We start from the raw sequence: 18,087 nt of genomic DNA, 5'->3' as shown, positions 1-18,087 counted from the left end.
CGAGGGGCGAGGGTTGTACCCTGGTGACTGACTTCCTTCTCTCGCTCACTCTCCAGACAGGGTGGGGTAAGGGAGGGAGGAACTCAACCATCACGATGTGGACAGCAATGTTATGCCGTTTACGTTTTTTGTTGTAATCCTAGTTCAGTGAAGTTGTGAGTGAGCAGGTGGGACAAACACATTGCCTCCTCTTTCCGGCACCCCCTGCCCCAGGGAGCACCAGGAGTCCTGCCCCTTCTCCACCCTGCCCCTTCTGCAGGAGGCAGAAGCAAAATACCGCCACTTTTCACCTGAAAACTCCGAACTCTTTTAGAAAAATACATAAATATTTATAGACCTCTTTTAGATATTTTAATAAAGGATCCTTTGGAATTTATTTCCAGCTCATGCTGTTTTGATATTACAGAGAGTTATAAAATCAGGATGCTGTCACAACTGTTGCGAAGTATACACTGAAGTTGTGTCGTTTTTGCCACTAGATGAGATTAAAAGAAGACAATTGTTCAAAGCCATCACAAAACACTCTAAGACTGACCAAAAGTTAGATAACTTTGAACCGCAGTTTTTTCCCCACTTCTGTCTGTGAGACACGGCGCGTTGCTACTGCCCTTCCAGAGACCGTGCTGGAAAGAGAAAGTCCAAAAGACTCTAAACGAAACCTCGATGCCGTTGAGGATGTGTTTCATTCTGGTGTCTGTTTTGCAACCCTGATTGCACAGAACGTCCCGTGCCGTTGTAAATGTTGTAGAGATGAGGGCTGTGGCCCGACCGTCCGATTCGAGATGTAGCATGGTGCAGAACAAACTGCGTCCGCTCCCTCTAGTTAGAAACCTGCGGGCCGTGGAGGCCGGACGTCCGTCTTGCCCAGCCGTAGACAAGATGTGTTTCCAGATCCTTTGGAAAGCTGGGCGTTGAGGGCCGGTGCTTGGAGAGTGGCGCTCAAGCCAGACCAAGGCCTTCTTCCCCAGCCTGAATCACGGCCACAACCCAGGAAGTTTCCCTACTGGTATGAGCGTGGGTTTTCCAGAGCAAGACGTGCTTTCCAGAGCAGGGTGGCCGCCATCTTCCCCTCCTTACGTTCTCCAAAAGTGACAGTGTCAGTCATGCCACAGGCACTGAAGCTTAGCAACCAGCGCCAAAAAGTAGGTTCATCAGACCAGAGAGCCCGGCTCCCCTTCTCGCCAGCCTCTCAAGCGGACCCCGGTGCTGTTTCTGGAAGGCATCTGCAACGCCCAGCCCGTGCAGAACCCCCAGAGGCTGAGATCGTGGCGGCGTGTCCACTGCAGCTCAGTCTCCAAGTCCACCCTGCACCTTCCCGCGCGTGACCAGCTCAGAGGAGCCCATCCTCCCGCCGGATGGAGGTTTCCGGGGAGGGAGCTCCCCCTTTGGTTGGAACAGCCGCCATCTTGGTTGTTGACTCTTGCTCCCTTGTTTCTATTGTTTTCCCAAAACCCTCTGTGGGGAGGCTGACGGGGCGATGCCCCAGGATGAAGATGAGAAAGTCACCAGGGTCGGTGCCAGTCCCTGCCGGGAGGAGAGATGGCTGCCCGAGGTTTCAAGGATGCAACGAGCCTTCCGAAACCGCATGGACGAAGCCCAGCGACCAGAAGGAGAGAAATAAGGACCGTTCCAGAAATGCTGACTGTCGAGCACCCGGCCCAGGCTGCAGTCTCCACACCGAACACTCAACACCACCGCAAACCCCGAAGGAAAACCTTTTCCATACACCCAGGCTATGCATTGAAGAGTTTTCCACTGTATACATTTTTATCCAGATGAAGGTATTTTTATATTTTGACACTAGGAAACAGTGACCAATTTTCAGAGCAATCAAATCTGGAACAAACGAAACATCTTTCAGCCACCACCATGTTGCAATTAAGACGACCGTGGGAGACCGCACCACCTTTTACTGCTGGAACCAACGCGGCGTTGAACCCAGGCCTACAGCAGACTCCAGTCCCCAGAGAACTAAGTTTGGCTTTAGTGTGACGGGATTTGACGAAGCACTTAGTATAGTCTTTTGAACGCAGAAATCCTGTTGTACTTAAAGCCGGCGGGCCCGTGAACAACTTTGGCAGGTTCACGTCCTATAACGGTTTAGAAAAAAGAAAAAACCCCACACAAAACCGTTTCTATGAGAGATTGATGAACTTTGTTTAAAATTTTAAAAAAAGGAACACGTTCTGTAAACGAGTCGCTAAATACAGAATTGTATAATAATCCCGGGTGTGCTGCTGCTTTGTTCTGGAGCTGGGGTGCAGGGGGGGTCTCATCTGGCCCTTGGGGGTGTTTCACAAAATGGTATCTTTAAAAGCTAGTTGTTTCTAAATTGTTTGCCAACATTAAAATGTGGGGGCATGTCACATAAAAATCACGATTATTGGCTTCTCTGGAAAATAGTAAGGTCTGGCCACACCGGGCCCACATTCCAGTGTGACAACTGCCAGCTGGGGAGTGGCTGCCTTCAGACGGGCGGGACACATGCCTGTGATTTGCGTTGATTCTCACCTGTGCCACCTGCCTGGGTCCTGCGGGCACCTGGGTTGGCAACTGCATGTTGTGCCTCAGCTGCAGCAAAGAGAGACGGAAGGATTGGAATCCGTTTTTCCACCCAGTACAGCAGGGTGGAAGCTGGTTAGACTCTAAGGAGTCAAGATTGCACCGTGTCCCCAAATCTTTGGCCACAGGCCACAGCCGTAAGGCCAGCCAGTGTACAAGCTGTGCCCACCTCCTTCGAGTGTGTGAGAAGTTTGTGCCCCTGGCCTCCTGATGGGAAAATGCCAAGAGGGTCTTCCTGGTGACCAATGTAGCATCACCCCTTTTCCAGTTCTATTTCCAGGGCCTCAGTTTCCCCATCTGTAAAATGGGGCCATCACAGCAGCCAGCTCAGAAGGGCTTTATGAAGGATGGTCGTGCACGTAAAAGGCCAAGAGTGCGGCACAAAATCAGAGCTCGGTAACTATTGTTATCGTATGTAAGTGGAGGGGGAGGTCTTCAAACCCATGATGGTGAGTCCCCTGTGCATCAGGCTGCAGGAGGGGGTTTTTGTGACCAATAATGTCAAGAGTCCCTGACACTCTCGTGGCACTAGCATTACTCACCCATGAGCCAAAGCCGCGTGGCCTCCCAAGACCTTTCCCCTTGTCTGGAAATCTTCCGATCCATCAGTTTTTCCACGTGTCCTTGCAGTGGGAACTAAACAGTTACCCCCCCATCAGGATAACTAATTGCCCCAAGCCCAGTAGGATGGCCCCCTGGGGGTGGTGGCAGGAAAGGGCCAAAGCCCCCATCAGCCCTGGAGCTCTTGAGCCAACCCACGAGGGTGACATTTCAGGGAAGAAGAGGAGGCTAGTAGTCAGTGGCCACACTGCCTGGTTTCAGCTCACCCCACCTCTGAGAGCTGGTGACCTTGGGCAAGTGCCCAAACCACTCCCTGCCTCAATTCCCCACCCCCACCCCCGCTGTGAAGTGGGAGGGCGATAGTAATGGCACCTTCCTCCCAAGGTGGCTGTAAAGATTTGCATTAAGTAAAGCCAAGGGCCCTTTGACCCTTGGTTTACAGCTCTTAAGAAGGTCAGAGGTCGGAAATCCCCAGGACATGGCCCCCCCGGGGCACATGGGGCAGGAATGGAATCTGGCACCCAGAAGCCACCTGAGAACCTGAGGTAGCAGCTGCCCCGTGGCTCTGGGTCATCAGCTCTGGTGTTGACAGGGAGTCTGCAGTCACTGCTCTTGAGCAAAAATGCAGCAAAAACACAGAGATGTAGGATTGCGAATGGGGGCCAGAAGGCCAGGAAGGCCTTCCAGGAGGAGGCAGGTTTGGATGAGGGGCAACTGTTCATCCAGCTAATAAGCACTTATTGAGTACCTACTGTGTGCTCAGTGCTTTGATGGAGGAAACACAGGGCCAGGGGAGCACAAGCAGAGGGGTCCCGGAAGGCTTCCTGAAGGAGGAGGCATCTCAGCAGACACCTGAAGACTGATGAGAGAAAGAAGAAGCAGAGGAGGAATGCAGAGAAAGCAGGCAAGAGGTGAGACGGGGTAAGAACTGGGAGTGGGTTGAGGGGGGAGACAGAGAAGTCTTAAGAGAGACAGAGGCCAGATCGTGACACCACTTCGGGCATAGCAAGAAATAGGCCTTTCTCCTGAGGGCACTGGGGAGCCATGGAGAGCGTGAGGCAGGAGGTGGTTGTGTCCAGATTTGCATTTTTAGGAGGCAGGGAGGTTTCATCTGCCTGGGGAGATGGTGGGCCAGCTGGTGGCGGCAGGGCCCACTCCACCACAGCCCTGAGCTGCAGGCCTCTGGCCCCTGCCCCTCGCTCGCTTCCCAGCCTGCCCTCCTCTTCCTCCTGGTTTAGCTCCTCCTGCTGAGCCAGCAGCCCTACATCCCATCCCATCGGCTCCTGGGGAATGAACAAAGCCAAACCTTCCCTGGCTGATTGGCCCCTCTGGGGGTGGGGCAGGGTTATTCCAGAGGCCAAGTCACCAGGTTGTGTTGCCATGGAAACCCAGGAGCAAGGGGTCTGGGGCGGGGAACATCACCCAGGCAGGCTGGGTGACTTTGGCCAAGGTGACTCCTCAGTCCAGGCCGGTGAGAGGGGTAAACTTTCTCTGGCCCCCTAGGGCGTGGGTGGCAGAGCCCTGGCTTTGAGCTCAGCCGCTGTCAGGCAATCCTAGGGCCCTGCCGGGAGACTCAGTTTCCTTAACTGCAGAGCGGACAGGATCACAATAGCAGCCACTGGTATCAGTCGCCTAGTGCCACAAAACAAATTCCGCCAAAACCGAGCAGCTTAGAATTATAAACCCTTCTCTCCCGCAGTCTGAGTCAGGGAGCTGGGGCGCTTCACCGCTGGCTCCGGCTGGTGGGTCTCTCCGGAGGTGGCAGGTAAGCTGTCAACCAGGGCTGCAGTCACTTGAAGGCTGTTCTGGGACTGGAGGACCCGCGTCCGAGAAGACGCACTCATGCGGCCTGCAAGGCCGTGTTGGCTGTGGGTTGGGGACTTCAGTTCCTCTCCACGTGGGACTGTCCCCAGGGCTGCTCGAGTGTCCTCCCCACACAGCAGCTGCTTCCCCAGGAGCAGCTATGGCAGAGGCTGCAGTGTCTTCCGTGACCTAGATTGGGAAGCCCGTTGTCAGAGCCACGGGATTCTGTTGGCCACACAGGCCACCGCGATTCAGGGTGGGAGGGGACCACGCCGGGGTGTGGACTCCAGGAGGCAGGGCTCCCCTGGCAGCCTCAGAGGCTGCCGCACACTGCCATATACCTTTCTTTGAAGATCAAATGAGCACTTCCTCAGCTGTGTCCGACACACCCTGCATCCTACTCAAAATGCAGCTTCCCGGGCCCTGTCCCCACTTAGCCGGAATCCTGGGAGCCAGAGCCCAGGAATCTGCGTGTTTAGGAAGTCCCAGGTGGTTCAGACGCAAACTAAGACACCTCAGGCTCCAGCAACGGGAGGCAGTTCTCACCCCTTTGGTGTTCTGTGGCCACCCGGGCGTGCCAGTCCCTGGGAAGGACCCTGGCAAAACGGAAGCGACTAAGAGAAGAGGAGACAGAACAGGCGTTCGCTGGGTCCCTCGTCACAGCCGGAACTGTTGGGTTGAAAGAAATCGCACCTCACTTAACTGTGATGGTTTGTTGGGAGGATCCAGGGGAGACCGTGGGAGACCCAAGGCAGCAGGTCAGCCGGGCCTCGGTCCCGCGTGGTCTAATCTGATCGGCTTCGCTCTCGCTGAGGCCTGGTGGTTTCTCTCCCGCCATCGAGGCGTCTGGAACGGCCGCTCCTCCGTCAGGTCTTCAGCTGAGCGCCCACTGATACCTAACGGAGCCTCTGTCCCCTACTGCCACATTCCGGGACCCCGATTGGCTCAGCTTCTGTCTTGGGACTGGCCCCTCTGTGCCAGGCCCTGGGGTCACACGGGAGGCCGACGTGGCCCCTGCCCTCGTGCCCTTGAGGAGCTGCAGTCTAGAAGGCCCGGGAGCCCTGCCTGGGCTCTCTCAGCCCCACAACTAGAGAAGCAGTGACAACTGCTGCCCCCGTGCCCAAGCGCTCCCGGCAAGAACAGCTCCACGCGTGGCCCCAAGCACAGGTGAGGGTGGAGGCGGCCCCTGTCAGGAGGGCAACCGTTTGCAACCGCCAGGAGAAAACAGCTCATGGGCCCACCTTCTAAAATGTATTCTTACTATGGTAAAATATAACATAAAACTGTTTCAACCGTCTTTAAGTGTGCAGTTTGGTGACACTAAGTACATTCATGATGTGCAGCCACCACTGCCACCCATCTCCAGAGCTCGTCATCTTACAGAACTAAACTCTGTCCCCGCTAAGCACTAACTCCCCACTTCCCCCCAGCCCCCCCACAATTCTACTTTTTCTCCCTATGAATATGACTATTCTTGGGACCTCAAATAAGTGGAATTATAGTATTTGTCCCTTTGTGTCTGGCTTTTCTCACTTCCCATGATGTCTTCAAGGTTCATCCATGTTGTAGCATGTGTCAGAATTTCCTTCCTTTTTTTTTGTTTTAATTTTTTGTAGAAACAGGATCTTACTATGTTGCCCAGGCTGGTCTTGAACTCCTGGCCGCAAGCGATCTTCCCGCCTCAGCCTCCCTAAGGGCTGGGATTACAGGCGTGAGCTACCACACCCGGCCTCATTCCTTTTTAAGGATGAATAATATTCCAGTGTATGGGTAGACCCTGTTTTGATCATGCCTTCTTTCACTCGTGGGCACTTGGGCACTTCCACGTTTTGGCTGTTATGAACAATGCCGCTGTGAACACTGTTGTACCGACATCTCTTGGAGACCCTGCCTCCGATTCTTCTGGATGTACACCCAGAAATGGAATTGCTGCATCATGTGGGAATTCTATTTTTATCTGTTTGAGGAAGGACCATATGGTTTTCCACAGTGGCTGCACCATTTTACGTTCCCACCAACAGCACACAAAGGTTCCAATTCCTCCACATCCTCAGCAACACTTGTTGTTTTCTGTTCTTGTGACAGCAGCCGTCCTAGTGGGTATGAGGTGGTGTCTCACTGTAGTTTGGATTTGCATTTCACTACTGGTTAGTGATGTTGAGCATTGTTTCATGAGCTGCTTGGTCATTTGTATGTCTTCTTTGGAGAAATGTCTATTCAAGTCCTTTGCCCATTTTTTTTTTTTTTTGAGACAGAGTCTCACTTTGTTGCCCAGGCTAGAGTGAGTGCCGTGGCGTCATCCTAGCTCACAGCAACCTCAAACTCCTGGGCTTAAGCAATCCTCCTGCCTCAGCCTCCCGAGTAGCTGGGACTACAGGCATGCGCCACCATGCCCAGCTAATTTTTTTCTATATATATTTTTAGTTGGCCAGATAATTTCTTTCTATTTTTAGTAGAGACAAGGTCTCGCTCTTGCTCAGGCTGGTCTCCAACTCCTGACCTTGAGCGATCCACCCGCCTCGGCCTCCCAGAGCTAGGATTACAGGCGTGAGCCACCGCGCCCGGCCCCTTTGCCCATTTTTAATCAGGTTGTTCTGTTGTTGTGGAGTTTTAAGAGTTCTCTATATATTCTGCATGTCAATCCCTTATCAGATTGCAAATGATTTGCAAATATTTTCTCATAGGCCCACGTTTTAAATAGTCATCATCAAAAAATGCAAACCTACAGCTGGGCTTAAGCAGTTTATTATTATTTTACTACCTTGGAAGAGTTTCATTTTGGATGCTGAGATTTAAAGACTGGGAGAGGTGGCCGGGCCTTTTTATGCCAAAGTTTGTATACGGTGAGGTAAGGTGATCTGGGGAGGGGTTGAGGACAGCTGGCACCAGATCTAGCCACAAAGTAGGGACAAAGCAGCCCCAGTTAGGAACATACAAGGTGCAGGGCCATATAGGGACATGATATTCTTTCAATATTTGTTTACTCAGAAGAGGTGAGATGGAAGGTTTTGAAAGGATAAGAAGTGGTTCCTCTGCTATTCTAGGGAATCCTGTGCTAGCCCCAACCTGCACCCCACTGAGCCAACAACAGCCCTGTGGCTGGTCACCCGGAGCCACCCTGAAGTGTGCGCCAAACTTGGCACAGGGCGTTTTCTTTAGAGCATCCTGCTTCATGATGGCAAGATGGCTGCCAGAGCTCCGGGTGTCAGACACAATTCCTCCCACCTCACCCCCTCCAAGAGAACAATGAAGAGCTCTCTTTACTGGCTCTCTTTTTAGAAGCAAGACCTTTCTATTCACATCTCATTGGCCTAAACTGGATCACACAGCCGTTCTTTGGCAGCTAAATTTAGCCATTTCCTGCAATCCTATAGCAGCGTAACTGATTGAGTTTGACTGATTACTCAGGGTGGAGGGATATTGGGTAACCAGTCATAAACTCTGGCCTGAGTGTCCCCCTTGAGGGTCTCACTCCCTACCCCAAGTGGCTTCTCAGAATATTCCTTCTGACCACATATATATCCCCTCAAGGCATGTGCCCTGACACCTCAAGAGGAAACACTGACCTGTTAGCAGGTGGATGCACGTTTTGGTATTGACCAATTTTTCTCCCCCTCCGCCCTCCGGTTGGCTCTATGGAGACATTACAGCAGGTAAGGGCACACTTGTGACCCTCTCTCGGAGCTGTCTCTCTCCTGCTATTTCCCCCACTCTGCGCCCCATGCCCTGCGGTGGCTGTGGTCACAAATGCCACAGCAGCGCCCTGACTCAGCCACTTCCCCAGCCCCCATCTGTCAGCTGTGGTCCCATGAGAGATGGAAAGACTTACTCAGCACGTGCTGGATGCTCACAAGTGGCATGATTCCCTGACCTTAATATTTTTCATTTTGTGAACTTGAACATGAGGACTGTAGGTTGCCCATCCTAAGCCACATCTTCTTAAATTGTGCATGATTTTTCCAGACTGGTGAGGGACACCTGTAACCCAAGCTCCAAGTCCACATTAGGAAGAACTAGGACCTAGTCTCTCGTGCTGGGCCACCCCCTTCCCTTCTATGAACCCCCCTAGCCCAGCAAACTGACTCCATCCCTCTGAGAGAGCAGATGTGTAGTGTGAGTGCTGCTACCATCCACCTGGTGCTCACAGCAGACATTACTAATCAATCGCAGCATCTCTCTCCGAACGTGTGTTGGTGCCAGAATTCACGCAGGCTCCCAGGCAGCGTCCTTGACTGGTCAGTGAGCAAAGCCATGTCCTGTCTCGTCCATTTGCCATCCTGATCTGAATCACCACCGGCTTCCCTCCCAACTCTCCGGTCTCAGTCCACAGCTGCCATTCAAGTCCTGTCTTTCCTCCCCTTCTCTCACTCTGCAGAGGAACTAACTCTGTGCTCCATGTTCCCTCATGTCCCTCTCGAAGGCTCTGTCCTGCCACAGGACGCCCGAGGTTGACATCACTGCTCTGGTGCTCTCCAGCTGTGTGGCCCTGGCAAATTTCACACCTCTCTGAGCCTCAGTTTCCTCATCTGTAAAATGGGGCCAGGATCTGCCTGAAGAGATCATGAGAATGTGCCGGACAGAGCCATGGGGACCACACATTAGTCACGTCCCTGTGGGGCCTGCCCCAGGCTCTGCCAGGCAAATCAATCTTGGATTTTGATAGGGGAAAAAATGACACAACCAGCCAGTACTTGACACGCTTTTATTTTAGCCCTTGCATCCCCCTCCCAGGCCACCCGACGTCTCTGCCCCCACCCAAGCCCGGAGGCAGCCTGACCTCATCTCGTGCTTTGGTAGGGGGACATCCCCCACCACTGTGCCCCAGGAGACCAGGGCCACTGTACCTTGAGAGTTTGTAAACCTGCACTAGGACGGGGGCTCACACCTCACCCCACCAGCTGAGTCTGCCAGGCACGGGGCTCTAGGCCGCTAACACTCCTCCAGCGCCCGCGCACGAGAGCCGCCACCCCCCCCCCACCACTCAGGATTCCGGAAGCTGGGGAAGGGGACCGTACCAAGACCCCAGAGGCACCTGCCAGAGGGAGAACCAGGTGAGATCGCCCCGGAGGCCCCGCGGCGTAGCTGAGCTGTGCTTCCCCAGCCGAGGCTGCCCCTCTCCCCGGAGGCAGGGCCCCCATCCCGTCCCACCAGCCGACAGGAAACAAAAGGAGTGAAAACACCAAGCTTTGTTGCCAGAAAAAAAATAAACCCTCGGTATTTAAAAATAAATTTCAAGCTGAAGCCCCAGCCCACTGAGCCAGCAGCGAGCTGGACAGGCCGTGACTGCGGACATGTCACCCCCTGCCCCGCCATGTTCCCCAGACCCCGGAGTCTCCAAAGACAGAAGGGGCTGCGGGGCTGACTCTGTCCAGGGAGATAAAGGTGGGGTGGAGGTGTCCCCAGGGCGCCCCATGCAGGGCACTGAGGACTGTAAACATGACCCAGGCTGAGGGCGGAGCCCCGAGGTTCCTCCTGGACCAGCAGAGCACTGCGGTGAGAAGGGGGGCCGGCGAGGCCTGGAGCACCCCCCAGCTGAGCTCAGAAGCCGGTGCTGCCTGGAGCCGGAGGGAGGGTGCCAGCCAGGGCCGCGGCTGCTTTTCTCTGCCACTGGGTCGGCACCTGGGCCCTTCCCAGGCAGTGAGTCAGCTGTGGCGTCCCCTCCCCGGACGAACGTGCTGGAAAGTCAGCTCAGGCCACGCTGCCCAGCCCAGGACAGGAGGTCAGGCGGCTCCCAAGGGCCCCGCCCCAGGCCCGGGAGACGAGAGCTGGCTCCCAGGGGACGACACTGAAGGAGGCAGTCAAGGAGTGTCAGGAGAGCCAGGTAAGGGCACAAAGACAGGGCCCGGGGCCAGAGAGCCACTGCCGTGCCAGGAGCACCACCTCGAGGCCTGGCATGGGCCCCAGGCCCGGAGCCCCGGGGACCAGGCGATCTCACCCTACCGGTCACACGTGAAAACCTGCACCTGCTCCCCACTGGCAGCCCTCCGAGCTCCCTTCTGTACCTGCTGCTTCTAGAAGGGGGCAGGCTGGCCTGGGGCAAGGCCCAGCTGTGGTGTGCCGTGGCCCAGCCCCTCTGTCCCCGTGGAGGGCCAGCGCTGACCGGGCATTTGCTTTTCAGGCAGGGACTGCCGTGGGGTCCCAGTGGCCATCTGAGCTGCGGGCCCAGCGAGGCCTGTCGCCAGCAAGAGGCCCCTGCTGGGCAGCTCAGGCCGGGCCCAAGGGCTGGAGTTGTCTGGAAACCTCAAGCTTCCGGCGGCTCATGCAAGGCCTGGACTCTGCTGCCATCAGGCGCGACGGTCTCCTCAAGGCTGGGCCTTTGGAGTCACACGGTCCTAAAGGCCCCTCGGAATCCAGCACCTTCTCAGCACTTGAGTCCCCAAGACCAGGCACTCAGGGCCTGCCGGGCTGGCCTTGACCACCGTGTCCCTTCACCCAGGGTCCCCAGTGTCTTCAGGGCCGGGCCTGTCAGAGCAGGACCCAGGTCCTGGATGCTCTAGACAGGAGCCTTGGTGGCCTTGGGGCCAGCTCAGGACAGGCCGTGGCCCGGTCAGGGCTGGGCCCGGCTGCTGAGCCACTGGTGGCGCAGAGCCCGGATCTCCTGGCCGTACGACTCGTGCAGCCGGGCGAAGGGGGCCGCGTCCAGGGCTCCGTGGGGCGCCGAGGCGCGGCGGCGGGGCGGCGGCGGCGGGGGCTCGGGGCCGGGCCCGGCGGCGGAGGCGGCGGCCGCGGGGACCTCGGCGCTCCACACGGCGCAGCCGTTCTCCTTGGGCGGGAGGGCGCCGGGCCGGCGGGGCGGCGGCGGGGGCGGGCTGGCCCCGGCGCGCACGGCCGCCAGCTGCCGCTCCAGCTCGCGCACCACCAGCCGCAGGTAGTCGAAGCTGGCCCGCGACAGCGCCTTCACCCAGCGCTCCAGGGCGGCCTGGCTCTCGGCCGCCAGCACGTAGGTGCGCGCCCGGGCGCCGGCGAAGCGCACGGCGAAGGCGAACTCCTCGGCGGCGTCCACCAGCTCCACCGTGCAGCCCTCCAGGATGATGACGCCCACCGGCTCGCGGCTGGCCGGCTCCTCGAAGTAGAAGAGCATGTTGCCGCGCAGCACGAACCAGCGCCGGTGGTAGGCCGCGTGCCGCCCGCCCTTCTTGTGCAGGAAGCCCGCGTTGTCCACCGGCGCGTCGCACGTCGCGTAGAAGGCCAGGCTGCGCTCGTTCAGCTTCATGGCGGCCACGCGGGGCCTCGGGCCTGTCCCCGGGAACAGCCGTGAGTCCCGGGCCCACCGCAGCCAGCCCACCCGGCCTCCCGGTCCCCACTGCACGGAGGAGGAAACTGAGGCCCACAGGGTGAAGCAGCCTGCCCAGGCTCACACAGCTCCTAAGGGGCAGGGACAGGACTCGATCCCGGGTCTCACTGGCTCCAAAAGCCAACTTCATACCCCTTCGGCTAGTGTCCTGCACCCCCAAAATAATGTTGAGAATTCCTGCCGCATGCCGGACACTTTACATATATTAACTCGTTTGGTCTTGCAGCAACCTTAGGTGACAGGGACTGGCATTACTCCCGTTTAGAGAGGTCAGTTGCTCGCCCAAGCTCACAGAGCAGGCTGGGCAGGGCTGAAATTCAGACCCAGGCCTCATATCAGGTGCGGCTGCTTCCACCATCCAGGGAAGGAGACCAGCTGGCCTTCTGCCATCCTGCTTGGTCCCAGCCCTGAGTTCGTGACTCAGCCTTGGTTTGTCCATCCATGAAATGGGGACACAAGCAGAACCTCCTTCAGAGAGTTGTAGGGACTTACTTCATTCGTGAAATATTTATAAAGCACCTATCTTGTGCCAGGCACTCTTCTAGGACTAAGGACATGGTAATAAACAAGGGACAGGGTCCCTGCCCTCACAGTGCCCACGTGCTAGTGGCAAGAGGTGAAGAGGCAGACAGTTAACAGACAAAACGTCTGCCAGATGGTCTACGTGCCATGGGAAAAAAAGACAGGGAAGGGAGTCGGGAGTGTAGGGACAGGAAAAGCATCTGATTTAGCAGGTGGTCCGGGGAAGGTGAGGGCGGGAGCCAAGGGGACATCTGGGGGAAGGGCATGCCAGGCAGTGGGAACAGCAACTGCAAAGGCCAGGGGGTGGGAAGCTGCCACCGTGCTGGAGGCACAGCCGGGAGACCAGGGGGCTGACGCAGAGGGGGGGATATAGTCAGAGAGGCGGAGGCAACTGTTATGAAATGATCTGAATGAAGACGCGGGCCCAGGGCTAGGCCGCCTTACAGGAAGCACCATGTACTCATTTAACACAGAGGGCTCTTCCTCCATCTGTGCACTGGCCACCGTGACTTCATCCACGACGGGGACGACACTGGCCAGGTAGGACCTATCAGGAGGTGGCATGTGGGGCCCCAGAGCGGCCACACCTCCCCTTGGGGTTTTCCATGGCTACTTTGAGGTCCCACCTCGTGTTCCCACTACACAGCCTACCCTGCATAGGATGGCAGCTATATTTCTCAAGAGGTGAAGTATATAAAGTCCCTGGAATGCAGCAGGTGCTTAATTAACGTTCATTCTCTCCCTGGGTGGACCTTACTCAGGCTGTGGAGGAATGAGGTCTGGGTGGTGGCTCTCGTGGGAGCAGCTGACCACACCTGACCTAGGGTGGAAGGGGCAATCGCTCCCAACCAAATCCTCCGTGTCATTGCCACCTCGTGTCACCCACCTAGGCTGTTGGGGAGGCTTCCTGCAAGATGCAACATGAGCTGTGATTTAGAAGGTAAGATCAGCTTGTCCCAACCTACTGGTGGGGCCAAAGCCTGAGCCCTAAAAGGCTCAAGGTGTTTAATCCTCACTCTGCCTCTCAGACACAGGCTGTCCCTCTCCGAGCCTCAGTTTCTCTCCCTGCAAAATGGGGTTCATGCATTCCCTCACCACCACCAAACAACTCCCACATGGATCCTGGCCCCACCTCGCACAGGAACCTCCCGCCCCGCTCACCCGATTTCCTTCCTACCTCTCAGGCCACCGCGGGCCTCCCCACCCTCTGCCCAGCTCTCCTCGGTTACTCTTCTCTGGGTTCAAATGACAGCTCTGCAGTCCGGCTGGGTGATCCCGAGCAAGCTATTAGCCTCTCTGGGCCTCTGTTTCTGCATCTGTAAAATGGGATCACAAAGCGCCTAAGTCAGGGTTGTGATGATGAGACAGTGACCACATGGAAGGCACAGAGCACGGGGCCGGGCACACAGTACGTGCTCAGCAGTGGCAGCTGCTGACATTCTTCTCGGCCTCCCCAAATGCTCCCAATGTGTCCTATCCCAGCACATGGCCCTTGGTTTCCCGGTCACCCTCACATCTGATCACCAAGCCCAGCAGATGCCCTTCCAGCCTCTCCCAAACCAGTACTCAGCCTCTGTGTACCCCACCGCCCGTTCAGGGCCCTCACCGTGACCTGCCGGGCTGGCCGCCAGTGGCTTCTGCACTAGCCTGTCTGCCGCCTCCAGCCTGGCCCTCCCCTGGACACACTGAATCCACTCCCCACAGAGCCAGCCTGTTAAGTCCAATCATGCCCCTCCTCTGCTCTAAACCCTTCCATGGCTCCCCACTTCTCTCAGCATCAAATTCAATCCTCTGCATGGCCTCCAACTTCCCTTTCCCTACCTGCCTCTGTCCTCCCTGCTCACTCGGCGCCAGCCACCCCGGCCTCCTGTGGGTTCCTCAAAGACCCAGGCGTATTGCCACCTCAGCGCCTCTGCCCGGCTGCTCTCTCTGCCTGCGATGCCCTTCCCACATCCTCACATGGCCACATCCTTCCATCTTGGCTGGACCAGAGACCCCTAGTCCCTCTCCTGGACCTCAGCCTGAAATTACCTGGGTTGTGTTTGCCTGTGGTGGGAGGGCAGGGGGCTTTCTGGTCTGAATGCCAGGCCCTGGCTTGTCGTAGGTGCTCAAATACCTGCAGAGTGAATCAGTTATCTTCTTAAACCTCTACAGCCGCCTGACAAAGGGTCTGGTCCCCACCCCACACTCATACATGTGGGAACTGAGGCACAGAGAGGTTAAACAACTTGCCCAAAGGCACAGTGCTGTGCCCAGAATCACATGCTATGGGACAAACAACCCAAATGGGGGACTGATCTTGGGGTCTCTCCACCCCATCAAGGCCTAAGGAAGCGCAACTTCCCTCACATTCAGCAGCCCTCATCCCCCACTGCCCAGATGGGGCCACACTGGTCCAAGGTCACCAGCCAGCACAGGACCCCGCTCTGCCCACAGCCCCTGCCACCTCCAGCCTGGCTAGAAAGAGGCGGGCGGAAGCCTCAGAGGCACAGGCTGCAGCCTACAGGGAAGGCCTGGCCACTGGCTCACCTCCCCACGCTGTTTTCCAGCAAGTTCAGAGTCCACTGTGGGCACTGCGGTGATTCAACAGCCCGGCCCCGCTCTGCTACCAGAGCCAAGTTCCTGCCTCCGCCAGTCCAGGCTGAAGGACCTTGGGCAGGTCACTTCACCTTTCCAAGCCTCAGTTTCCTCATCTGTTATATGGGCTGGAGAAGTTTCAGCTAGCTAAATAAAATAAGGAAAAACAGCTGGCAAACTATGGGAAAGGCATTACAAATATTACAGCTGCTGTGAGTTGAGGTTTTCACAGCCTCATCTGCAAAATGGGAACATTGATATCCATCCTTCTGGGAAGGGCTGAACCCATTAATCCTGAAGAGTCGGTTATTTTGCAGAATGCTTGGTGGGTGGTGAGCATTCAGGCAAGGGGCTGTCAAAAAGGCAAATAATTAGCCCAAGGTCTCTAGGGGCATAGCTGGCCCAGAACCCAGACTCTGGGGACCTTAGGCATGGCATTTTGGCACTCACTTCAAGGACAGAAGTCAGAACGGCAGGTCCTGGAGTTGAATCCAGCTGCCCTGAGTGTCCCCCAGGGCGTGGGGGAGAGGGTGTGGCAGGCACAGGCTGAAAAACGTGCCAAGAACACCGAAAAGCCGCCTTTCCAGCGCCCCCCAGCAGGGACCACAGGGCGCCAGAACGGCGCTCCAGGCACAGGCCCTGGCAGAGGCTGGTCCTCCAGGTGTGGCCCTGCTCCTGGCTGCCCTCTGTCCCTTTGTGTGTCGTGCGTAGGAGCTTCTTGAGTTCCTTAAGGGACAGCCAGAGCCGCAGAGAGGGCGGCCAACGGCAGAATGGGGGCGCCCGCGGAGGGCCGGTCCGCAGGGTCCCCCCAGCGGCGGACGTCCCTGAAGGGGCTGGGGGGTCATCGGCCAAGCTCGCCCCGGCACTGGGGAAACCGCCACTGGCGAGCAATCTCCGACGGGCAGACGCCCAGCAGCGCACTCTCCAGGCGGCCCGGGTACCCCGAGGCCCAGGGCGGCCCGACCCCGGTCCCACGTCCCCTCGGAGGTCCGCCCGCAGGTCCCCCGCCAGGCCCGCCTTACCTCGCGGCGCAGGCCTAGGGCGGTGGCGGCGCGGGAGGCGCGGGGCCGGGGGGCGGCCGGGCCATGGCCCGGGACCCGCGCGGCGGCGGCGCTTTGTCTCCCGGGCGGCGGGGCGGGCGCAGCCGCCGGAGAGCGGAGGCTCGGACGGAAGGAGGCGGGGGCAGCCGGACCGTCCGCGACCGCGGGCGCGCCCCTTTAACCCTCCCCGGCCCACCCGCGCCGGGCCCGCCCCCGCGCTCTTCCCGCCCCCGATTGGCCGGCACGCCCCCGGATTCGCCACGCCCCCCGGGAGCCCGCCCCCAGAACGCTCTTAAAGGAGCCGCGCCTGGTTCACGAATCCCCGGGGCCCCATCCCAGAAAGGGAGATTCCAGCCCTGGAAGCTCGCTGCGGTTCCAAAGGTAAGGACAGGCCATGGATTCGCCTGCAGAAAGCACTGGGGTCCTGGGACGCTGAAGTCCTAGGCTTGGAGTCCGAGCTCCCTCCGGCTAGTGTTGCCAGACTTGCCCAATTTCACACCTAGTTAATTTGAAAGATACCTCTAACTCCTGGAAATTTGTGATTTATTGAAAAAACAACATAGGACATTTCAAGCATCCTGACAAAGTCAATACAGGACCGCTCTAAATGTACAGGAGGCCGGCCATCCTACCCCTTGCCCCAGGTGAAGAAAGTTCTGGAGTTGGGCAGGCTTGCGTCCCAGTAGCACTTAGCCATCGAATCGCTGCGTGACCTTAGTGAAATCCTTTCACGTCTCTAGGCCTCCATTTGCCTCATCCGTCAAATAGGCAATCACAGTCTATAAAGCGCATGGCACAACAGTAGGCTCAGTAAATAGGAATTGCTGTTCTTCTTGTCTTGCCCAAAATAACACAGTTCCACCCCCTCGAACCCTTCTTTACTTCCGGTTCCTGCCACCTCCTCCCCACCACCCTCCACCTCCCAACCACTGTCCAGTCCTGGCCCAAGGGCAAGAGAAACAAGACAGGATCATCTATTCGTTCTACGGCCTCTCACTGAGCACCTACTGTGTGCCAGGCACTCGTCCTGACCAGGCAGAAGCAGCCGGGAATTGAGACAACCGATACGTAAGTTACAGAAATCGTTCGTGCTAGGAAGACTATAAGGCAAGGCAAGGGGGTAGGAAGACGGGGGGGGGTGCAGTTTTTAGAGGAGGGGCTCAGGGAAGGCCCCTTTGAGGGGCAGAGTCCTGAGGGAATGAGGGAGGGCAGCGTGTGGCCATCAGGGGGAAGGGTGTGCCCGGCAGAGGGAACAGCACATGCGAAGGCCCTGCAATGGGACCATCCTGGGCATGTTTGAGGAACAGCGAGGAGACCAGTGGGGCTGGAGCCCAGTAAGTGGAGGAATGACAGGAAATGAGGTCAGAGACGATTGGCAAAGCCAGGTTGCATGGGGCCTGTGGACCACGGGGAAGATTCTGCTGTTACTCTGAGAAGAATGGGGAGCCCTGGGGGGGTTCTGAGCAGAGGAGGCCTGTGATCTGCCTCAGCTCTAGCATGGTCCCTCCTGGCTGCTGTGGGGGGTTGGACTGCAGGGAGCAAGGCTGGAGGCGAGGAGGCCAGGGAGGGTGGTGGCAGCTTACAGCACAGCGAGGCAGTGGAGGGGGAGAGAAGTGGTAAATTCTGGACATATGTTTAAGATATATGTAAGATTTGCTGATGGGCTGGGTATGGGGAAAGGGGGAGAAGGAAGAGAGGGGAAAGGAGTCTAGAATGACGCAAACTTTT

At 57.2% G+C, this 18,087-nt stretch overlaps 1 protein-coding gene across 1 annotated transcript; it reads right to left on the bottom strand.

The window, feature by feature from the left end:
• Positions 1–11,064: 11,064 nt before the first annotated feature.
• Positions 11,065–14,007, bottom strand: PHETA1 (PH domain containing endocytic trafficking adaptor 1). Its single transcript, XM_045534829.1, has 2 exons — positions 13,920–14,007; positions 11,065–12,162 (listed from the first exon to the last, which is right to left on the bottom strand). Exon 2 carries the CDS (start codon positions 12,137–12,139, stop codon positions 11,474–11,476), a length of 666 nt encoding a protein of 221 aa, XP_045390785.1. The 5' UTR covers positions 12,140–12,162; positions 13,920–14,007; the 3' UTR covers positions 11,065–11,473.
• Between the last annotated feature and the right edge of the window lie 4,080 nt (positions 14,008–18,087).

This window comes from Lemur catta, chromosome 21 (assembly GCF_020740605.2).
Source record: "Lemur catta isolate mLemCat1 chromosome 21, mLemCat1.pri, whole genome shotgun sequence".
In the NCBI taxonomy this organism is placed as follows: Eukaryota; Metazoa; Chordata; class Mammalia; order Primates; family Lemuridae; genus Lemur; species Lemur catta.
The sequence above is the reverse complement of the archived record's forward strand: the minus strand, read 5'-3'. Positions and strand labels throughout refer to the sequence as shown.

Excerpts from the sequence above, each read along its gene's own strand:
- PHETA1 (XM_045534829.1), bottom strand. The coding sequence starts at position 12,139 with ATGAAGCTGAACGAGCGCAGCCTGGCCTTCTACGCGACGTGCGACGCG.